The sequence below is a fragment of the Oncorhynchus tshawytscha genome, linkage group LG14 (assembly GCF_018296145.1).
Source record: "Oncorhynchus tshawytscha isolate Ot180627B linkage group LG14, Otsh_v2.0, whole genome shotgun sequence".
In the NCBI taxonomy this organism is placed as follows: domain Eukaryota; kingdom Metazoa; phylum Chordata; class Actinopteri; order Salmoniformes; family Salmonidae; genus Oncorhynchus; species Oncorhynchus tshawytscha.
This window is the reverse complement of record NC_056442.1, coordinates 43454848-43472668: the sequence shown is the minus strand read 5'-3', so window position 1 is coordinate 43472668 and position 17821 is coordinate 43454848. Positions and strand designations below refer to the sequence as shown.

The 17821-nt window shown below is 45.2% G+C and overlaps 1 protein-coding gene across 2 annotated transcripts in view; it reads right to left on the bottom strand.

Annotated features, from left to right (window-relative positions):
- Window positions 1-17821, bottom strand: part of pax3b (paired box 3b) — a 45727-nt gene that overhangs the window by 4575 nt on the left and 23331 nt on the right. Inside the window, exons 5-8 of one of the 2 annotated variants that reach the window (XM_042297577.1) lie at window positions 12177-12376; window positions 4059-4224; window positions 3644-3855; window positions 161-448 (exon numbers count right to left, since the gene is read on the bottom strand). In XM_042297577.1, coding sequence (XP_042153511.1) covers window positions 161-448; window positions 3644-3855; window positions 4059-4224; window positions 12177-12376 — 866 coding nt within the window. The remainder of the gene's footprint in view (window positions 1-160; window positions 449-3643; window positions 3856-4058; window positions 4225-12176; window positions 12377-17821) is intronic. The other variant, XM_042297576.1, reaches the window with a different exon arrangement.

The window sequence follows — 17821 nt, the reverse complement described above, 5'->3', positions numbered from 1 at the left end:
TCATGTGAACACTGCTAGAATCCTATCAACACATTTTCTTTGTAAATGTATTGGTGCATCAGACTTAAGAGCAGTGAAAACTCAAGGCGGCTACAGTTGATATGATTGGAGAGATATCTTCCTAAGTGTTTAAGTGGTAATAAAAGTGAGCGATATTGACCTTACTTTGTCCGTGGTACTGCCCATACTGGTAGGAGGCCACAGGGTCCACACTGTAGGCAGGAGCGCTGTAGGAGGACGGGCAGTAGGACTGGGAGTTGGGCAGCGAGGGGAGACTGGGGATGTTGGGGACACTGGACAGGCCCTCCAGACTCTTGATGTGCTCCAGACGCTGGGAGCAGCTGGCCCCCATGCCCCCAGGGGGCTCCAGGCCTCCTGTCAGGGGGGAGAGGGCATAGTCACTCTGGGGCTGGTGGGGCACCCCACCTGGGTTCAACAGACCCATCACCTGGAGAGAGAGGGAGGGAGAGGAAGGGAGGATGTTATTGACGTGACGTTATTGACGTGACGTTATTGACGTTCCATTCAGATAGGTGGTTAAGTGATTTTGGCACAGCTTGGTGTTAAGTATCATCCCAACCCCCATCTATAACACATTCCAACACAGCCTAACTCAGACAGGAAGTTCTCCTCCACTGACATCAAAACCCTTCCACCAGGCCTTCCCAGACAGGCAGAGATAACTCCACAGAGGAAGAATTAACCAATTTGTCTCAGAACTCCACTTATTTGGAAATTCCCTCCTGTCGCCGCTCCAAAAAGCAAAGAATGAGATAAAGACTTATCGCCAAAGATGTCCCAACACAGATAACATGGTAGACCTTTAGAAGCAGAGAGAAAAACCTCTGGACCACAACAGACAAGCTGCAGACAAACAGGCTAGGATTTGACCTGTTATTGATTAGCTGCCCGATAATCGAATTTAGGGGAATATTTCTTGGCGAGCGAAGGACGGAAAAGAGCCGTAGGGTATCGTTATAGAGGAGGTTCAGACAGAACGAGCCGATAACAAACCCTCACTAACTTTATCTGGATGGATAAGAAAGAAAGTTCAACAAAGTATATAATAAACAGATAATTGCTGTGACTCAAGATCATCTCACTGAAAAGATATAACCCAACGTGACCACTTTAAACTTCCCTACCTCTAAATGCATCAAATCCCTCTAAACAGAGACCTGTAGCCTCTGTCCATGTCCTAATGAAACGCAGGTTCGCTGCATGTTGGGCTCTTCTGGCCCTATAAGTGACATATTATTCTACATCCACACACACAGATGGTCCCGCTTAAGTCATTTCCCAGGCAGGGGACAGAGGAGCCCATGTTGATTTTGAGAGGGGAGTTGTGTTTCTCGACCCCAGTAACATTTTCCCAAAAAATTACCTGCGTTTTGGAACACTCTGGTTAAACAGATAAAGTATATGGACAGATGGCGTGGTCGATATCTCCAAGAAACTACAGCTTTCAAAAATGGTATACCTCTCTCTTTCTTGCTCTCTTTCTCTCTCTTTCTCAATCTCTCTCTTTCTTCTATCCTTGTCTTTTTAGCGTGACATGCTGGGCTTCGCCGGGGTGTTCCATGTTGGAACGTTGCTGTGTCCAGCGGCCCCAAATTAGCGTGTCCAGGAAAAGCCGGACAGCAGAGGAGAGCCGGGGAAGAATGTCAGAATGGGGGAAGTCTGAGACGTACAGGACATTCCTGCTTCTCTCATACAATATAACGTATGTACAAATAAATTAGGACTTGACTTTCATACTGAGGAATGTGGAGACAAGAATGCAATCATGAGAAGCCTCCCTGGAGGCTTAACAGTTTGTTTGTGTGCGTGTGCGTGTGCGTGTGTGTGTGTGTGTGTTTCCTTGATTTCCCAAGGTAGCTGCGTATAGACTGTGTAAGAGAGGGAGGTGTAGATAAATGGAAAGAAAGTCTTAACAGAGATTCAGGGAGGGGGTAGTTTCCCATGAACCTTAAAACACACACTCTCACACATACATTATGGTTGTCATACAGAAGCCCTGTCCGTGGAATCTTGACAAACACCCTTGAAGAGGACGAGGTGTGTTCCTTACAAATGGAAAACATGTGGGGGTCAGGCACCCCATTTATCAGGGAGAGAGAGAGAGGAGATGAGGAGAGTTCGATTTGTAGAATTGTGTATTGTGCCAACATGTATCAAAAGTTCTCTACATCTTGCATGCAAATAATAAGTATCAATCCATCTTAGTTTCTACATAGAGGAGGCCAAGTTGATCTTCGATATACAGTCTTCATAACCATTTTATAAATTAAAGACCCCATCCAATTTAAGTCAATTCATAATTTAAACTAATAAGGACTATACATTCCTACATTCCACACGTACCAAAAAAATGTAGATAGCCTGCACCAATTATATAGGTAACAAAACATAGGAAGTCATCTACATAAATTACACACATAATTCAATTTATATTCAGTAGTAATCAATTTGAACACTGGAACCTTGATTTATTACTGTGCCAAAGCGCAGGATATTATGTGAGTGTTGATGGGCTAAAGCACGGGAAGATTTAGAGGCAATGATGAAGAGACTGGAAGCAAAAGTATATTTGCCCTACTGCAACAGAAAAATACTGAATAGTGTCTAAAAATATTTAGTCTTTGGAAAAGTTTTTCATGAAAAAAAGCAGGCCGACTGAGGTGAAGTTAGTGCCTCTACAATGACTGGTAAGAAATGACGAGACTACAATACATTTTTTTTTGATAGACGATATCTCCCCTCCTTATGACTTAGCCTATTCATTGTCATTTATATCAATTGAACACATTTCAGTAGATTAAACTGAACAAAATAAATGTCTCATAAATTGACAACAAGTATTTTAAACGCTCATCAATAATATCAAACATTTCAAAGGTTCCCTTTCCCACCATGTGATCTGTGTAAATGTTATTCTTGCATACTGTCTAACCATGCCAGCCTCTCCAGTCATTCATCCTTCATGTTCATATTGTCACACTCTCTAAAGTGACCCTGAAGCACTGGTGTGTGTGTGTGTGTGTGCACGCGTACGTGTCTGTGTGTGTGTGTGTGTGTGTGTGTGTGTGTGTGTGTGTGTGTGTGTGTGTGTGTGTGTGTGTGTGTGTGTGTGTGTGTGTGTGTGTGTGTGCGCGCGCGCGTACGTGTCTGTGTGTGTGTGTGGGGGGGTCTGACTTTGAGCAGCTGAAATCTCATTTTCTGCTTGTTAGGACAGCCCTTAATGTTTAGGTAAAGGGACGACAAGCCTCATGCCTGTATAATTGGCCATAATTGTCTTTTCAGTTTTAATTTGTCTCATCTTCTCCTCAATCATTTGTCCTCCTCCGTGTCCATCCTCTGTCCTTTTCAAGTCCTTTCACTCCACCTCACACCCACCTCCACCCCTCCCCACCTCCTGACATAGATAAAGAGTATGAACTGTGTGTGTGTGTGTGTGTGTGTGTGTGTGTGTGTGTGTGTGTGTGTGTGTGTGTGTGTGTGTGTGTGTGTGTGTGTGTGCGTGTGTGCTTGCGCGTGCGCATGCATGTGCGTGTGTGTGTGTGTGTGTGTGTGTGTGTGTGTGTGTGTGTGTGTGTGTGTGTGTGTGTGTGTGTGTGTGTGTGCGTAGCTCTGTTTGACTCACCTGTGAAGAGAGACCATTGCTGATGGCAGGGTTCATGGGAGGGCCTCCTGACGTGACGAAGCTGTCGGAGTAGCCTGTGAAGCTGTGGCGTCCAGAGGCCAGGCAGTAGGCAGAACCCCCATCCTGTCCTCCCCCTCCTGAGCTCTGGTGGTGGCCTGAGGACGGGGGCAGGGGCTGGGGCCGGTGCAGCGTGCTGGCCTGCTCCGACACCACTAAGGGAAGGACAAATAGAAAAGAAGAACTTACCATTTACATATATTGTCTCTCAATTGACAGATTATTACAATGTAGTCAATATTTAACAGTACATGACTTTGCTAATCAAGCTCAAGGGTCTGAACTCTGAGAGCAATAGCTGTATATGTGAAACACACAGGGAGTTGTTTAGCCTGTGGCCTTTTACAGAGTGTCCCACCTTGTGATATGGATGTAGGGGGATACGGGCTGTCAGACAGCTGATAAGGTGAGAGACTGGACATGGCAGAGGGCGGGAAGCCCCCAGGGATCAGGTGATTGAAGGCCATGAGCTGACTAGCTCCAGCCTGCTTCCTCCACCGGGCTCTTCTGTTACTGAACCACACCTGGGGAAAGAGGAAAACATGACATGAGATCTTACATTGTCTTAAACATTCATTCCCATATATACAGTGCATTCGGAAAGTATTCAGACCCCTTTATATTTTCCACATTTTGTTAAGTTACAGCCTTATTTCAAATTAATTCAATAGAAAAAAATCCTTAGCAATCAAGACAGAATACCTCATAATGACAAACCTAAAACAGGTTTTTAGAAATGTGTGCAAATGAATTAAATAAAATAAGAAATACCTTATTTACATTAGTATTCAGACCCTTTCTATGAGACTCGAAATTGAGCTCAGGTGCATCCTGTTTCCATTGATCATCCATGAGATGTTTCTACAACTTGATTGGAGTCCACCTGTGGTAAATTCAACTGATTGGACATGATTTGGAAAGGCACACACCTGTCTATATAAGGTCCCACAGTTGACAATGCATGTCAGAGAAAAAACCAAGCCATAAGGTTGAAGGAATTGTCCGTATAGATCTGGGGAAGGGTACCTAAAAAGGGTACGAAAAAACTTCTGCAGCATTGAAGGTCCCCAAGAACACAGTGGCCTCTATCATTCTTAAATGGAAGAAGTTTGGAACCACCAAGACTCTTCCTAGAAGTGAGCGCCCAGCCAAACTGAGTAATCGGGGGAGAAGGGCCTTGGTCAGGGAGGTGACCAAGAACCCAATGGTCACTCTGATAGAGCTCAAGAGTTTCTCTGTGGAGATGGGAGAACCTTCCAAAAGGCACCTAAAGATGCTCAGACCATGAGAAACAAGATTCTATGGTCCGATGAACTCTTTGGCCTGAATGCCAAGCATCACGTCTGGAGGAAACCTGGCACCATCCATACTGTGAAGCATGGTGGTGACAGCATCATGCTGTGGGGATGTTTTTCAGTGGCAGGGACTGGGAGACTAGTCAGGATCGAGGGAAAGATGAACAGAGCAAAGTACAGAGATTCTTGATGAAAACCTGCTCCAGAGCACTCAGGACCTCAGACTGGGGCAAAGGTTCACCTTCCAACAGGACAACAACCCTAAGCATACAGACAAGACAAGGCAGGAGTGGCTTCGGGACAAGTCTCTGAATGTTCATGAGTGGCCCAGCCCGGACTTGAACTGGATCGAACATCTCTGGAGAGACCTGAAAATAGCTATGCAGCAATGCTCCCCATCCAACCTGACAGAGCTTGAGAGGATCTGCAGAGAAGAATGGGAGAAACTCCCCAAATAAAGACGTGTCAAGCTTGTAGTGTCATACCTAAGAAGACTCAAGGCTGTAATCGCTGCCAAGGGTGCTTCAACAAAGTACTGAGTAAATGTTCTGAATACTTATATAAATGTGATATTTCCGTGGGTTTTTAGTTATACATTTGCAAAAAAAAAAATTAAAAACTGTTCTTGCTTTGTCATTATTGGGAATTGTGTGTAGATTGATGAGATAAACATTTTTTTATACATTTTAGAATAAGGCTGTAATGTAACAAAATGTGGAAAAAGTCAAGGGGTATGAATACTTTCGGGAAGGCACTGTATTAATGGTTAATGACTGTAATTTGTGCATATGTGTATATCGCTCTCTGTGAGTCAATATGTTTTTGTCTGACTGCATTTTTTTAGTTTCTGATTTCCAGGAATTGTGTGTGTGTGTGTGTGTGTGTGTGTGTGTGTGTGTGTGTGTGTGTGTGTGTGTGTGTGTGTGTGTGTGTGTGTGTGTGTGTGTGTGTTATTGTCTGAGTGTTTGTGTGTGTGTCGGGGTCATGTGTTCCTCTCCAGACCTGCCCATGTGACTCCTGGCTGCAGCCAACAAGGCTCTCTCTATCTCCACATCTCATGCCTCACCACAGGAACATTATTTAAACATAGCAACACAACACAATTTACATGGCCCCCTCCCCCCCTATAAATTCCTCTAACTATAAATTAGCTCTGATGGTCTTATTTCAGTCCTGTTCCATAGCCACAAAGTCACCCAAAGCTTCAAATACTGTAGTTAATGAGAATAAGAAAATCGTATTTGAGGACTGTGCTTGCCTCAAAACTCATCTATTACAACTAATTCTCACAGTCTCACTTCAGAATTAAACGTTCATCTACAGTAGGAAGTCGGAAGATTACATACACCTTAGCCAAATACATTTAAACTCAGTTTTCACCATTTATTAACATTTAAACCAAGTAAAAATTCCCTGTCATAGGTCAGTTAGGATCACCACTTTATTTTAAGAACGTGAAATGTCAGAATAATAGTAGAGAGAATGATTCATTTCAGCTTTTATTTCTTTCATCACATTCCCAGTGGGTCAGAAGTTTACATACACTCAATTAGTATTTGGTAGCATTGCCTTTAAGTTGTTAATTGTTTAACTTGGGCCAAATATTTCAGGTAGCCTTCCACAAGCTTCCCACAATAAGTTGGGTGAATTTTGGCCCATTCCTCCTGACAGAGCTTGTGTAACTGAGTCAGGTTTGTAGGCCTCCTTGCTCACACACGCTTTTCAGTTCTGACCATACATTTTCTATAGGTATGAGGTCAGGGCTTTGTGTCAGGTGATAGTTGTGCAGAGGTGAGAACGGAGTCAGGCGCAGGACACAGAACTGAGTAAAAAATGATGAACTTTACTCTGGAAAAATAAATCCACGCAGGGATCATGAACCCTAACACAGAAGATCCCACCACAAACGGACCAAGCAGCGTGGCCAGGAGGAGCAGACATCATGGACATGGAAGGATATTTTGGACGGTGAAAGATCCTGGACGTGGGAAGAAATCATGTCCGGAAAGGATCGCCTTCCATGGGAGCAGACGGAAGCAGCAAGGGAGCATCAACTACGACTCCGGGGTTCGTAACCACGACACAAGCACGAGAGGCACACGGGGTGGATGGTGGAGCCAGGTTTCAGACCAGAGCCAACTCCCTGTACTCTCCGCACTTGCTGTGTGAAAATGAGCATCCAGCCAGGATGGGTTGTGCTGGCTCAGTGCTCCTGGTTTCCAGTGCGCCTCCTCGAATCAGGATATCTTCCGGTTCTATGCACTGTGTCGCCAGTGCGCCTTCACAGCCCAGTGCGGCCTGTGTCAGCGCCCCCCGCACTTGCCGGGCTAAAGTGAGCATCCAGCCAGGACGGGTTGTGCCACCTCTACGCTCTAGACCTCCAGTGCGCCTCCACAGTCCAGTACGTCCTGTGCCTCCTCCCCGCACTCACCCGAGGTGCGTGTCATCAGCCCGGTGACACCTGTACCAGTCCCACGCATCAGGCCTCCAGTGCGCCTCCACAGTCCAGTACGTCCTGCGCCTCCTCCCCGCACTCGCCATGAGGTGCGTGTCATCAACCCGGTGCCACCTGTACCGGTCCCACGCATCAGGCCTCCAGTGCGCCTACACAGTCCAGAGCTTCCGGCGACAGTTCCCAGTCCAGAGCTTCCGGCGACAGTTCCCAGTCCAGAGCTTCCGGCGACGTTTCAAAGTCCGGAACCTCCAACGACGGTCCTCAGTCCGGAACCTCCTGAGACCGTCCACAGTCCGGAACCTCCTGAGACGGTCCACGGTCCGGAACCTCCTGAGACGGTCCACGTTCCGGAACCTTCTGCGATGGTCCACGGTCCGGAACCTCCAGCTCCATGGCCGGAGCCTTCTCCTGCGCCGATGCCAAGTCTAAGCACGGCGTCCAGTCCAGCTCCAAGGTCAGAGTCTTCTTCTGCGTTGGTGCCCAATCCAGGCACAGTGTCCAGCCCGGGTCCATGGCTGGATTCACGGGATGAGCGAGTTTTTCGTCCCGCATCTGAGCCCCCTCCGATGCTGGAGGATCTGTGGGATGAGAGGGTTCTTCGTCCCGCACCAGAGCCGCCCCCGACACTAGACACCCCCTCTAACCCTCCCTTTTGGTTTCAGGTTTTGCGGGGGGGTACTGTCATGTTCTGACCATAGAAAGCCTTTATTTTCTATGGTGGAGTAGGTCAGGGCGTGACTGGGGGGGTGTTCTAGTTTGTTATTTCTATGTGTAGTCTAGTTTTTGTATTTCTATGTTGGCCTGGTATGGTTCCCAATCAGAGGCAGCTGTTTATCGTTGTCTCTGATTGGGGATCATATTTTGGTAGCCTTTTCCCACCTGTTGTTTGTGGGATCTTGTTTTTCTATTGTTGCTTTTGAGCCCTACAAGGCTGTACGTTCGTTTGTTTGTTTCTCTTATTTGTATTTGTTGCTGGTTCTCATTCAAATAAATTATGATGAACCCAAATCACGCTGCGCCTTGGTCTACCTGTTTCGACGAACGTTACACTTTGTGATGGCCACTCCAATACCTTGACTTTGATGTCTTTAGGCAATTTTACCACAACTTTGGAAGTATGCTTGGGATCATTGTCCATTTGGAAGACCCATTTTCAACCAAGCTTTAACTTCCTGACTGATGTCTTGAGATCTTGCTTCAATATATCCACATAGTTGTCCCTCCTCATGATGCCATCTATTTTGTAAAGTGCACCAGTCCCTCCTGCAGCAAAGCACACACACAACATGATGCCGCCACCCCCATGCTTCACGGTTGGGATGGTGTTCTTTGGATTGCAAACCTCCACCTTTTTCCTCCAAACATAACAATGGTGATTATGGCCAAACAGTTCTATTTTTGTTTCATCAGACCAGAGGACATTTCTCCAAAAAGTATGATCTTTGTCTCCATGTGCAGTTGCAAACCATAGTCTGTCTTTTTTATGGCGGTTTTGGAGCAGTGGCTTCTTCCTTGCTGAGCGGCCTTTCAGGTTATGTCGATATAGGACTTGTTTTACTGTGGATATGGATACTTACTTTTATATCTGTTTCCTCCAGCATCTTCACAAGGTCCTTTGCTGCTGTTCTGGGATTGATTTGCACTTTTCGCACCAATCCAACAATTGTTTACAGACAGATTATTTCACTTAGAATTCAATGTATCACAATTCCAGTGGGTCAGAAGTACACTAAGTTGACTGTGCCTTTAAACAGCTTGGAAAATTCCAGAAAATGATGTCATGGCTTTAGAAGCTTCTGATAGGCTAATTGACATAATTTGAGTCAATTGGAGGTCAAACTCAGTGCCTCTTTGCTTGACATCATGGGAAAATCCAAAGAAATCAGCCAAGACCTCAGAATTATTTTTTTAGACCTCCACAAGTCTGGTTCATCCTTGGGAGCAATTTCCAAATGCCTGAAGGTACCATGTTCATCTGTACAAACAATAGTACGCAAGTATAAACACCATGGGACCACGCAGCCTTCATCCCGCTCAGGAAGGAGATGTGTTCTGTCTCCTAGAGATGAACGTACTTTAGTGCGAAAGAACAGTTTTTGTAAGGACACAGTCTTGGAAATCTGTGTTTTTGTGCACCATGATGACTTTGCGCAACTGCTAAAATCAATTTCCTATTGAACATATTATTATTATTATGTTATTTCTTATTCGTTTTTGAAGTTACAAGCCTGAAACCTTGTACATAGACTTCTGACACCCTGTGGAAGCCATAGGAATTGCATCCAGGGAGCTATTTTACAACATGACCTTTCTCTTGCATTTCTAAGAGGATGGTCTCTCAAAAAACTAAAATTCTGGTTGGTTTTTCTTTGTATTTTCTCCTACCATATCTATTGTGTTATATTCTCCTATATTATTTTAACATTTCTACAAACTTCAAAATGTCTTTCCAATGGTACCAATTATATGCATATACTGTCTTCAGGGCCTATGGCGTGCCCAAGTTAAATTTGGGCACGCCATTCAGGCGGAAATTGAGAAAAAAGGAGCATAGCCCACTTATGGGAAATCCCGCTATGACCTCCGACAAACCATCAAACAGGCAAAGTGTCAATACAAGACTAAGATTGAATCCCACAACACCGGCTCTGACACTCGTTGGATGTGGCAGGGCTTGCAAACTATTATGGACTATAAAGGGAAGCACAACAGTGAGCTGCCCAGTGACACAAGCCTAGAAAATGAGCTAAATGACGTCTATGCTCGCTTTGAGGCATGCAACACTGACCTACTCCAATTTGCATACTGCCTCAACAGATCAACAGATGATGCAATCTCTATTGCACTCCACACTGCCCTTTCCCACCTGGACAAAAGGAACACCTACATGAGAATGATATTCATTGGCTACAGCTCAGCATTCAAAACCATAGTACCCTCAAAGCTCATCACTAAGCTAAGGACCCTGGGACTAAACACCTCCCTCTGCAACTGGATCCTGGACATCCTGAAGGGCCACCCCCAGGTGGTAAGGGTAGGTAACAACACATCTGCCACGCTGATCCTCAACACGAGGCCGCTCAGCGGTGCGTGCTCAGTCCCCTCCTGAACTCCCTTTTCACCCATGACTGCATGGCCAAGCACAACCCCAACACCATCATTAAGTTTGCCGACAACACAACAGTGGTAGGCCTGATCACCAACAACAATGAGACAGCCTATGGGGAGGGGGTCAAAGACCTGGCAGTGTGGTGCCAGGATAACAACCTCTCCCTCAATGTGATCTTGACAAAGGAGATTATGTGGACTACAGGAAAAGGATGGCCGAGCACACCCCCATTCTCATCAACAGGGCTGTAAGTGTAGCAGATTGAGAGCTTCAAGTTCCTTGGTGTCCACATCACCAATGAACTATTATGGTCCAAACACAGCTGCACCATCGAGAGCATCCTGACTGGTTGCATCACCACCTAGTATGGCAACTCCTCAGCCTCCGACCTGCTAGGCACTACAGAGGCTAGTGCGTATGGCCCAGTACATTACTGGTACCAAGCTTCCTGCCATCCAGGACCTCTATACCAGGCAGTGTCACAGGAAGGCCCTAAAAATTGCCAAAGTCTCCAGCCACCCTAGTCATAGACTGTTCTCTCTGCTAACACAAGGCAAGGAGTACCGGAGCGCCAAGTCTAGGTCCAAAATGCTTCTTAATAGCTTCTGTCCCCAAGCCATAAGACTCCTTAACAGCTAATCAAATGGCTACCCTGACTATGTGCCTCCCCCATTTTTACGCAGCTACAACTCTCTGTTTATATGCATAGTCACTTTATCTCTACCTACATGTACATATTGCCTCAATTACCTCGAATAACCTGTGCCCCCGCACATTGACCCTGTACCGGTACCCCCTGTAAATAGCCTCGCTACTGAAATCTTAAGGTTCGGCATTAACTCTGAATGGTTTTGGTCAGGGTTAAGGTTTGGGCAAGGCTTAAAACAAAAATCTCAAAGCAACTTTCTATCGCTGTATTCAAACTTGCAACATTTGGAATAAGAGGCAGATGCTTACGTCCATCTGCCTCCCGTCCACAACACCCTAGAAAACCCGAAACTTGAACGTAACAGTGCTCACTGTTGTCACTAGTGGCTGGGTCCACATCATCTCCCAGCATCTTCAGACATGGATGGACGTCAAATAGTGACTTGTATCACGTGTGACCTGGCTTATCCATTCACAGGGACAGAGAGGGTAAATGAACCCATCCATATCAATAAATTAACATTTAACTCAACAGGCCCCCTTCTCCTCTGAACAGTATGGGGGGGATGTGGTTGGCTGAGAGTCGGTGTTGTGTGACTGGTGGGACTCATGCTGATTCCATATGTAATAGCCCCATGCTGGGCCCAGTACAGCCTCCATACGGGAGCTGTTGTGGGGAATTTTCTGGGCTGTAGATCAGAGCTGGGCCTGCATATTGGACCCCTGGGAACACAGGATGAAGGGGCAGGCCAGAAATGTGTGTGTGCGCATGTGTGTGTGTGTATGTGTGTGTGTGTGTGTGTGTGTGTGTGTGTGTGTGTGTGTGTGTGTGTGTGTGTGTGTGTGTGTGTGTGTGTGTGTGTGTGTGTGTGTGTGTGTGTGTGTGTGTGTGTGTGCAGTGCATGTGTGAGTGTGTGGATGTGTGTGATGTGTGATAAAGAGTGTGTGTGTGATGTATGTGTTGTCTACCTGAACTCTGGCCTCTGTGAGTTTGGCCCTCTGAGCCAGCTCTTCCCTGGTGTAGATGTCAGGGTAGTGTGTTCGTTCAAAGGCTCTCTCCAGCTCATCCAGCTGTTCGGCAGTGAAGGTGGTTCTACTGCGGCGCTGCTTCCTCTTCAGAGGCAGGTCTGGTTCAGACTCCACGTCCGACCCCTCATCTGAGTGGCTTGCTGCTCCAACAGACAGGAGATGCACAGTTAGGGCTCTCATGGTGTTAGTACAGTATCATTATCACAGTTAACAGTTACTGATGGTTTTTAGAACTAGATTCCATTAGTCAAGTCCATCGTTGTAATTAATAATGTGTTCATAACTGACTGGACTGGTTTATAGAAAAGTTTTAAAAAATGTAAAAAATCAGTCTTGAAAACACATTTTCAGTTTCTTATTCTCCTGACTACAGTGATCAAATAGAATGCAGGGAGACCAATAGGGAGAGCCGTCTAGAAAAAGAAGTGTAGTGATTCAGAGTGAGAGTGAAGAACAGAAGGATGAATCCATCCATCCACTTGAAGTGTGAACTTGTTTGCTTTCCTTTTTGCCACAAGCTATCTGTTTACATAAACCTCTTCAGAGGGGCCACCACCACCCCTCCCAACGCACCCCATATCTCCCAATGTTCCCTCTTGTCTTGTGCACCAACAGACTTCCATTCATAGGGGAATTTTGTGTGCTTTTATAAATAATCCCACAGGACAAGGTTCCCGAGGCGTGGCGGCAGTGGGATTGAGAGGACTAAGCGCCACACAAAGGCCTAATTTTGATCCAGGGACCGTTCGTTTTTTAAGGGGGGAAAGGGGGGTCAGTGACGGCTAGAGAGAGAGTGTCGGGGGGAACCTGCATTGTCTACAGTTGCAGTCTTCCTGGAGCCCCAGTAACAGTTGGGGATGGAGAGAGGGACTGAGCAGCAGCCCCCCATACACCCCCCTCCACACCACTTGCAGGTGCATGCTGGTCTTGTTTGCTCAGAGATAAACGCTGGCGCTTTAAAAGCTAATTCAGCAGAAGAGGCAGTGAATTAACGAGGCTCTCTAAAGCTACGGCCCAGTGGTAACACAGTGGTAACGCAGTGGTAACCTAGGGCAGGGCCAAGCCAGACAAACAGACAGACCCAAGGGCAGGGAGACCCAGACATCAGAGACTCTCCTCAGGCCAGTGTCCAATGCCCAGCTTTACTATGCCCCTCAGTGTCCTTGCGTCTGTCACTGTGCATAAGCATGCAAAGGCATGTACATTTGTACTAGAGCTGGGCGATATGGACAAAAATCCTTGCCTGAATTGGCCAAATTGGGGCTATATTGATAAATAGAAAGATACTTTTATAATATTAATGTGCACCACAGTTTTTTTTATTATCCTTCAAAGCCATTTTCATACCACAATTTCAAATAATTTCTGAGTAACAATTAAGTACCTTACAGTAATTGTTTTAATTTAAAATGGTCAAAAATATACAAAAATTGCTTCTTAAGCCTGTCTGGGAGTGGTCTAGCTGTTATTGGTAGACAGGTTTCAACTTCACCCCACCAAAACAGGCTGAAATTTCATGCAATCTTTTCTAACAGCTCCAACAGTAAAATTAATATTCCAACCTCATAGTGAGGAAATATATACAGTGCCTTCGGAAAGTATTGAGACCCCTTGACATTTTCCAAATGTTGTTTTAAGTTACAGCTGTCACAGCTCCTCCTCTGCAGTGCAGGGGCGGTTCCTCCTGCAGGCAGAGGAGGGTCGTTAGTGATCGGAGTCACCTGGGCTCGAAGTATTTAAACTGTGTCACTAATCACTTCTCTCTCTCTCTCTCCGCTCCTCCATGTATGAACCTGTTTAGTTTGTTCTGTTGTAGTTTTGTATAGTTTTCACTCAGTCATTCACACACACAGATTCATGCATCCATGCACTTTACATACACCTACATTATGATACTTCCACACCTCATTCATTTTTCTTAGTTTAAAGTTAATAGTTTGTTTACAATAAAGAACATGTTTTAATTGGCCGATACCTGTTGTTCGCGTCCCCTCATTTTTGCCACAAGCTATGAGCCGGCCTGTGACACAGCCTTATTCTAAAATGGATTGATTAAAAAAAATCCTCAGCAATCTACACACAATACCCTATAATGACAATCAATTGAATTTACCGCAGGTGGACTCCAATCAAGTTGTAGAAACATCTCAAAGATGATCAATGGAAACAGGATGCACCTGAGCTCAATTTATTAAAAATTACATTTACATAAGGATTCAATTTTTGAGACTCAGTCTTAATTTTTGAGACTCGAAATTGAGCTCAAGTGCATCCTGTCTCCATTGATCATCCATGAGATGTTTCAACAACGTGATTGGAGTCCAGCTGTGGTAAATTTAAATGATTGGACATGATTTGGAAAGGCACACACCTGTCTATATAAGGTCCCACAGTTGACAATGCATGTCAGAGCAACAACCAAGCCATGAGGTTGAAGAAAATGTATGTAGAGAGTCGAGACAGGATTGTGTCAAGGCACAGATCTGGGGAAGGGTACCAAAACATGTCTGCGGCATTTAAGGTCCCCAAGAACACAGTGACAGATGGAAGCCACTCCTCAATAAAAGGCACATGACAGCCCGCTTGGAGTTTGCCAAAAGGCACCTAAAGATGCTCAGACCATGAGAAACAAGATTCTATGGTCTGATGAAACCAAGCTTGAACTCTTTGGCCTGAATGCCAAGCATCACGTCTGGAGGAAACCTGGCACCATCCATACCGTGAAGCATGGTGGTGGCAGCATCATGCTGTGTGAATGTTGTGTGAATGTTTTTCAGCTGCAGGGACTGGGAGACTAGTCAGGATCGAGGGAAAGATTAACAGAACAAAGTACAGAGAGATCCTTGATGAAAACCTGCTCCGGAGAGCTCAGGACCTCAGACTGGGGCAAAGGTTCACCTTCCAACAGGACAACAACCCTAAGCACACAGCCAAGACAACGCAGGAGTGGCTTCGTGACAAGTCTCTGAATGTCCTTGAGCAGCCCAGTCAGAGCCCGGACTTGAACACGTTGGACTTGAGCCCCTCCAACCAGTCCAGGTTGGACGCTCCCCATCCAACCTGACAGAGCTTGAGATGATCTGCAGAAAAGAATGAGAGAAACTTCCCAAATACAGGTGTGCCAAGCTTGTAGCATCATACCTAAGAAGACTCAAGGCTGTAATTGCTGCCAAAGGTGCTTCAACAAAATACTGAGTAAAGGGTCTGAATATATCCGGATTTTGTTTGTAATAAATTTGCAACAATTTCTAAAAACCTGTTTTTGCTTTGTCATTATGGGCTATTGTGTGTAGATTGATGAGGGGGAAAAAGCTATTTAATCAATTTTAGAATAAGGCTGTCACGTAACAAAATGTGAAAAAGGGGTCCAAGGGGTCTGAATACTTTCCTAATGCACTGTATGTCACGACTTCCTCCAAAGTCGGCTCCTCTCCTTGTTCGGGCGGCGTTCGGCGATTAACGTCACCGGCTTTCTAGCCATCGCCGCTCCATTTTTCATATTTCCATTTGTTTTGTCTTGTTCCATACACACCTGGTTTTCATTCCCTAATCACACTGCATGTATTTATCCCTCTGTTTCCCTCCATGTCTTTGTGTGAAATTGTATTTATGTTATGTGGGTATTGTCATACTTTTGTCTATTGTTCCGTGTTTGGGCACATTTATGTACTTTTGTGCTTTCGTTGGACCGGAATAAAAAGTGTGCCTGTTCACTACACTCTGCTCTCCTGCACCTGACTTCGCCTCCAGTACACACCCTTAACACTGTATATATAAACCACAGTAAAATCACGTTTTTGACTGCACTGGGCCTTAAAATACTACTACTAGTTTGATGGTTGTACCACCATCAATTGTCCTATTAACAAACCCCCATATTAGCAAACTTATTTCATTTCAAACTTCACATTTCTCTAGTATAGGCTACTTATCATAATGAACGACATCAGCAAAATGCCTGCGATAAGTGATTGGTATGGTCGCTGTTGATAATTTTCAGTTTATCGTCTCAGCTCTGCTTTGTACACACACACACACACACACACAAACACACTCTCTCTCTCTCTCAGACAGACATTGAAGTGGTCAATGAGTTGAAGCTTCAGCTTGATTGAGATGGTGTGATATGAGACTTGACAGCTTTTGTATGTCTACTATTCAAGTTAAAGTAAGATCAGTTGTAATAGTACTGTGTACTCTGTTCTGAAGCGTATGAGCTGGTTTCCTACCAGGCAGTTCTAGTAGGCCTTTAGCTACTTCAGAACAGAAGTTCATTGAGGCTGGCGCACCGACTTTGTGTTACACTTAATGAATTCCCTGGAGCAGAGGGGAAGTTTTTGTGCAACACTGTATTAGTTCCCCCTCAGAAGCAACAATAAAATACAAGACCCAAATAGCTTGGGGCTCCTCATGTGAAACTGATCCACTCCCCCCTCAATGCTTTCCATTCTCAACACCAATGGCAGTGGGATGCATTAAGAGCAAATTGGTAAAGAAATATTAAACAATGTGATAGAGGGGGAGAGAGAAAGAGAAAGGGTAGGGGTTGGGAGAGATGTTGCCATTGGGTATTTGGGGAGATTATTCTATTTTGCACTTTATCATAATGCTACCACTTTCTATTTCTGTTTACATTCACAGATACAGGCCATTAATCTGCTCCCATCCACACTAAACAGAACCAAGATGTAAAATGCCTACCTGTTGCGGTTAAGACCATGATTACAATGAATCAAGCGAGAAACTACAAATTTACTACCTCCAACAGCCTAATGAATTTTTCACTCTGTGAGCTTCTAGTATAACATATCTTTTAATTCCTTACTTCATAACATCCTCAAGCCACATACCTAACCAAACAACAAATGCAAAGACATATTACTGAGAGGAGGAACCAAGGGGTGGGTGGATTCTTTTTAGGTGGTGGTAGTGGCTGGTGAGGTAGGAATTTGGGGTGTGGAGCAGTTGAAGTGGGGGCATTATTTGAAACAGAATTGCTGGTGAAAAACAGAGAGGAGCCTTTGTAGCTTCAGTTCCTGGAGGCTCATAGGGAATGCTTAGTTTCCCCACAGTTACCAGCATGCAACTGCGTTCCAAAGAATTTCACAGGGATTTAGAATCTGGGAATGCCGAGTTGTTATTAAAATCCTTAATTACTTTGGAATTACCTATCGGTTATGACCAGTCTGCTTTGGGGATCCTATGGAACGTCTTTCAAACGAAGTGTCAGTATGGCATCTCTTGGAGGTTTGCAGTCCCGTCTTGATATACTCTCATGTGACAAGACTATTTATACTCTCCTCAATCTCTCTCTCTCCCCCATCTCTTTCTCTCCCCATCTCTTTCTCTCCCCCATCTCTTTCTCTCCCCCATCTCTCTCTCTCTCCCATCTCTCTCTGCCTACTCTCTTTCTCTTTCTCTCCCCCATCTCTCTCTCTGCCTACTCTGTCTCTCTCTTTCTCTCCCCCATCTCTTTCTCTGCCTACTCTGTCTCTCTCTTTCTCTCCCCCATATCTTTCTCTCCCCCATCTCTCTCTCTGCCTACTCTGTCTCTCTCCTTGTCCCCATCTCTCTCTCTCCACACC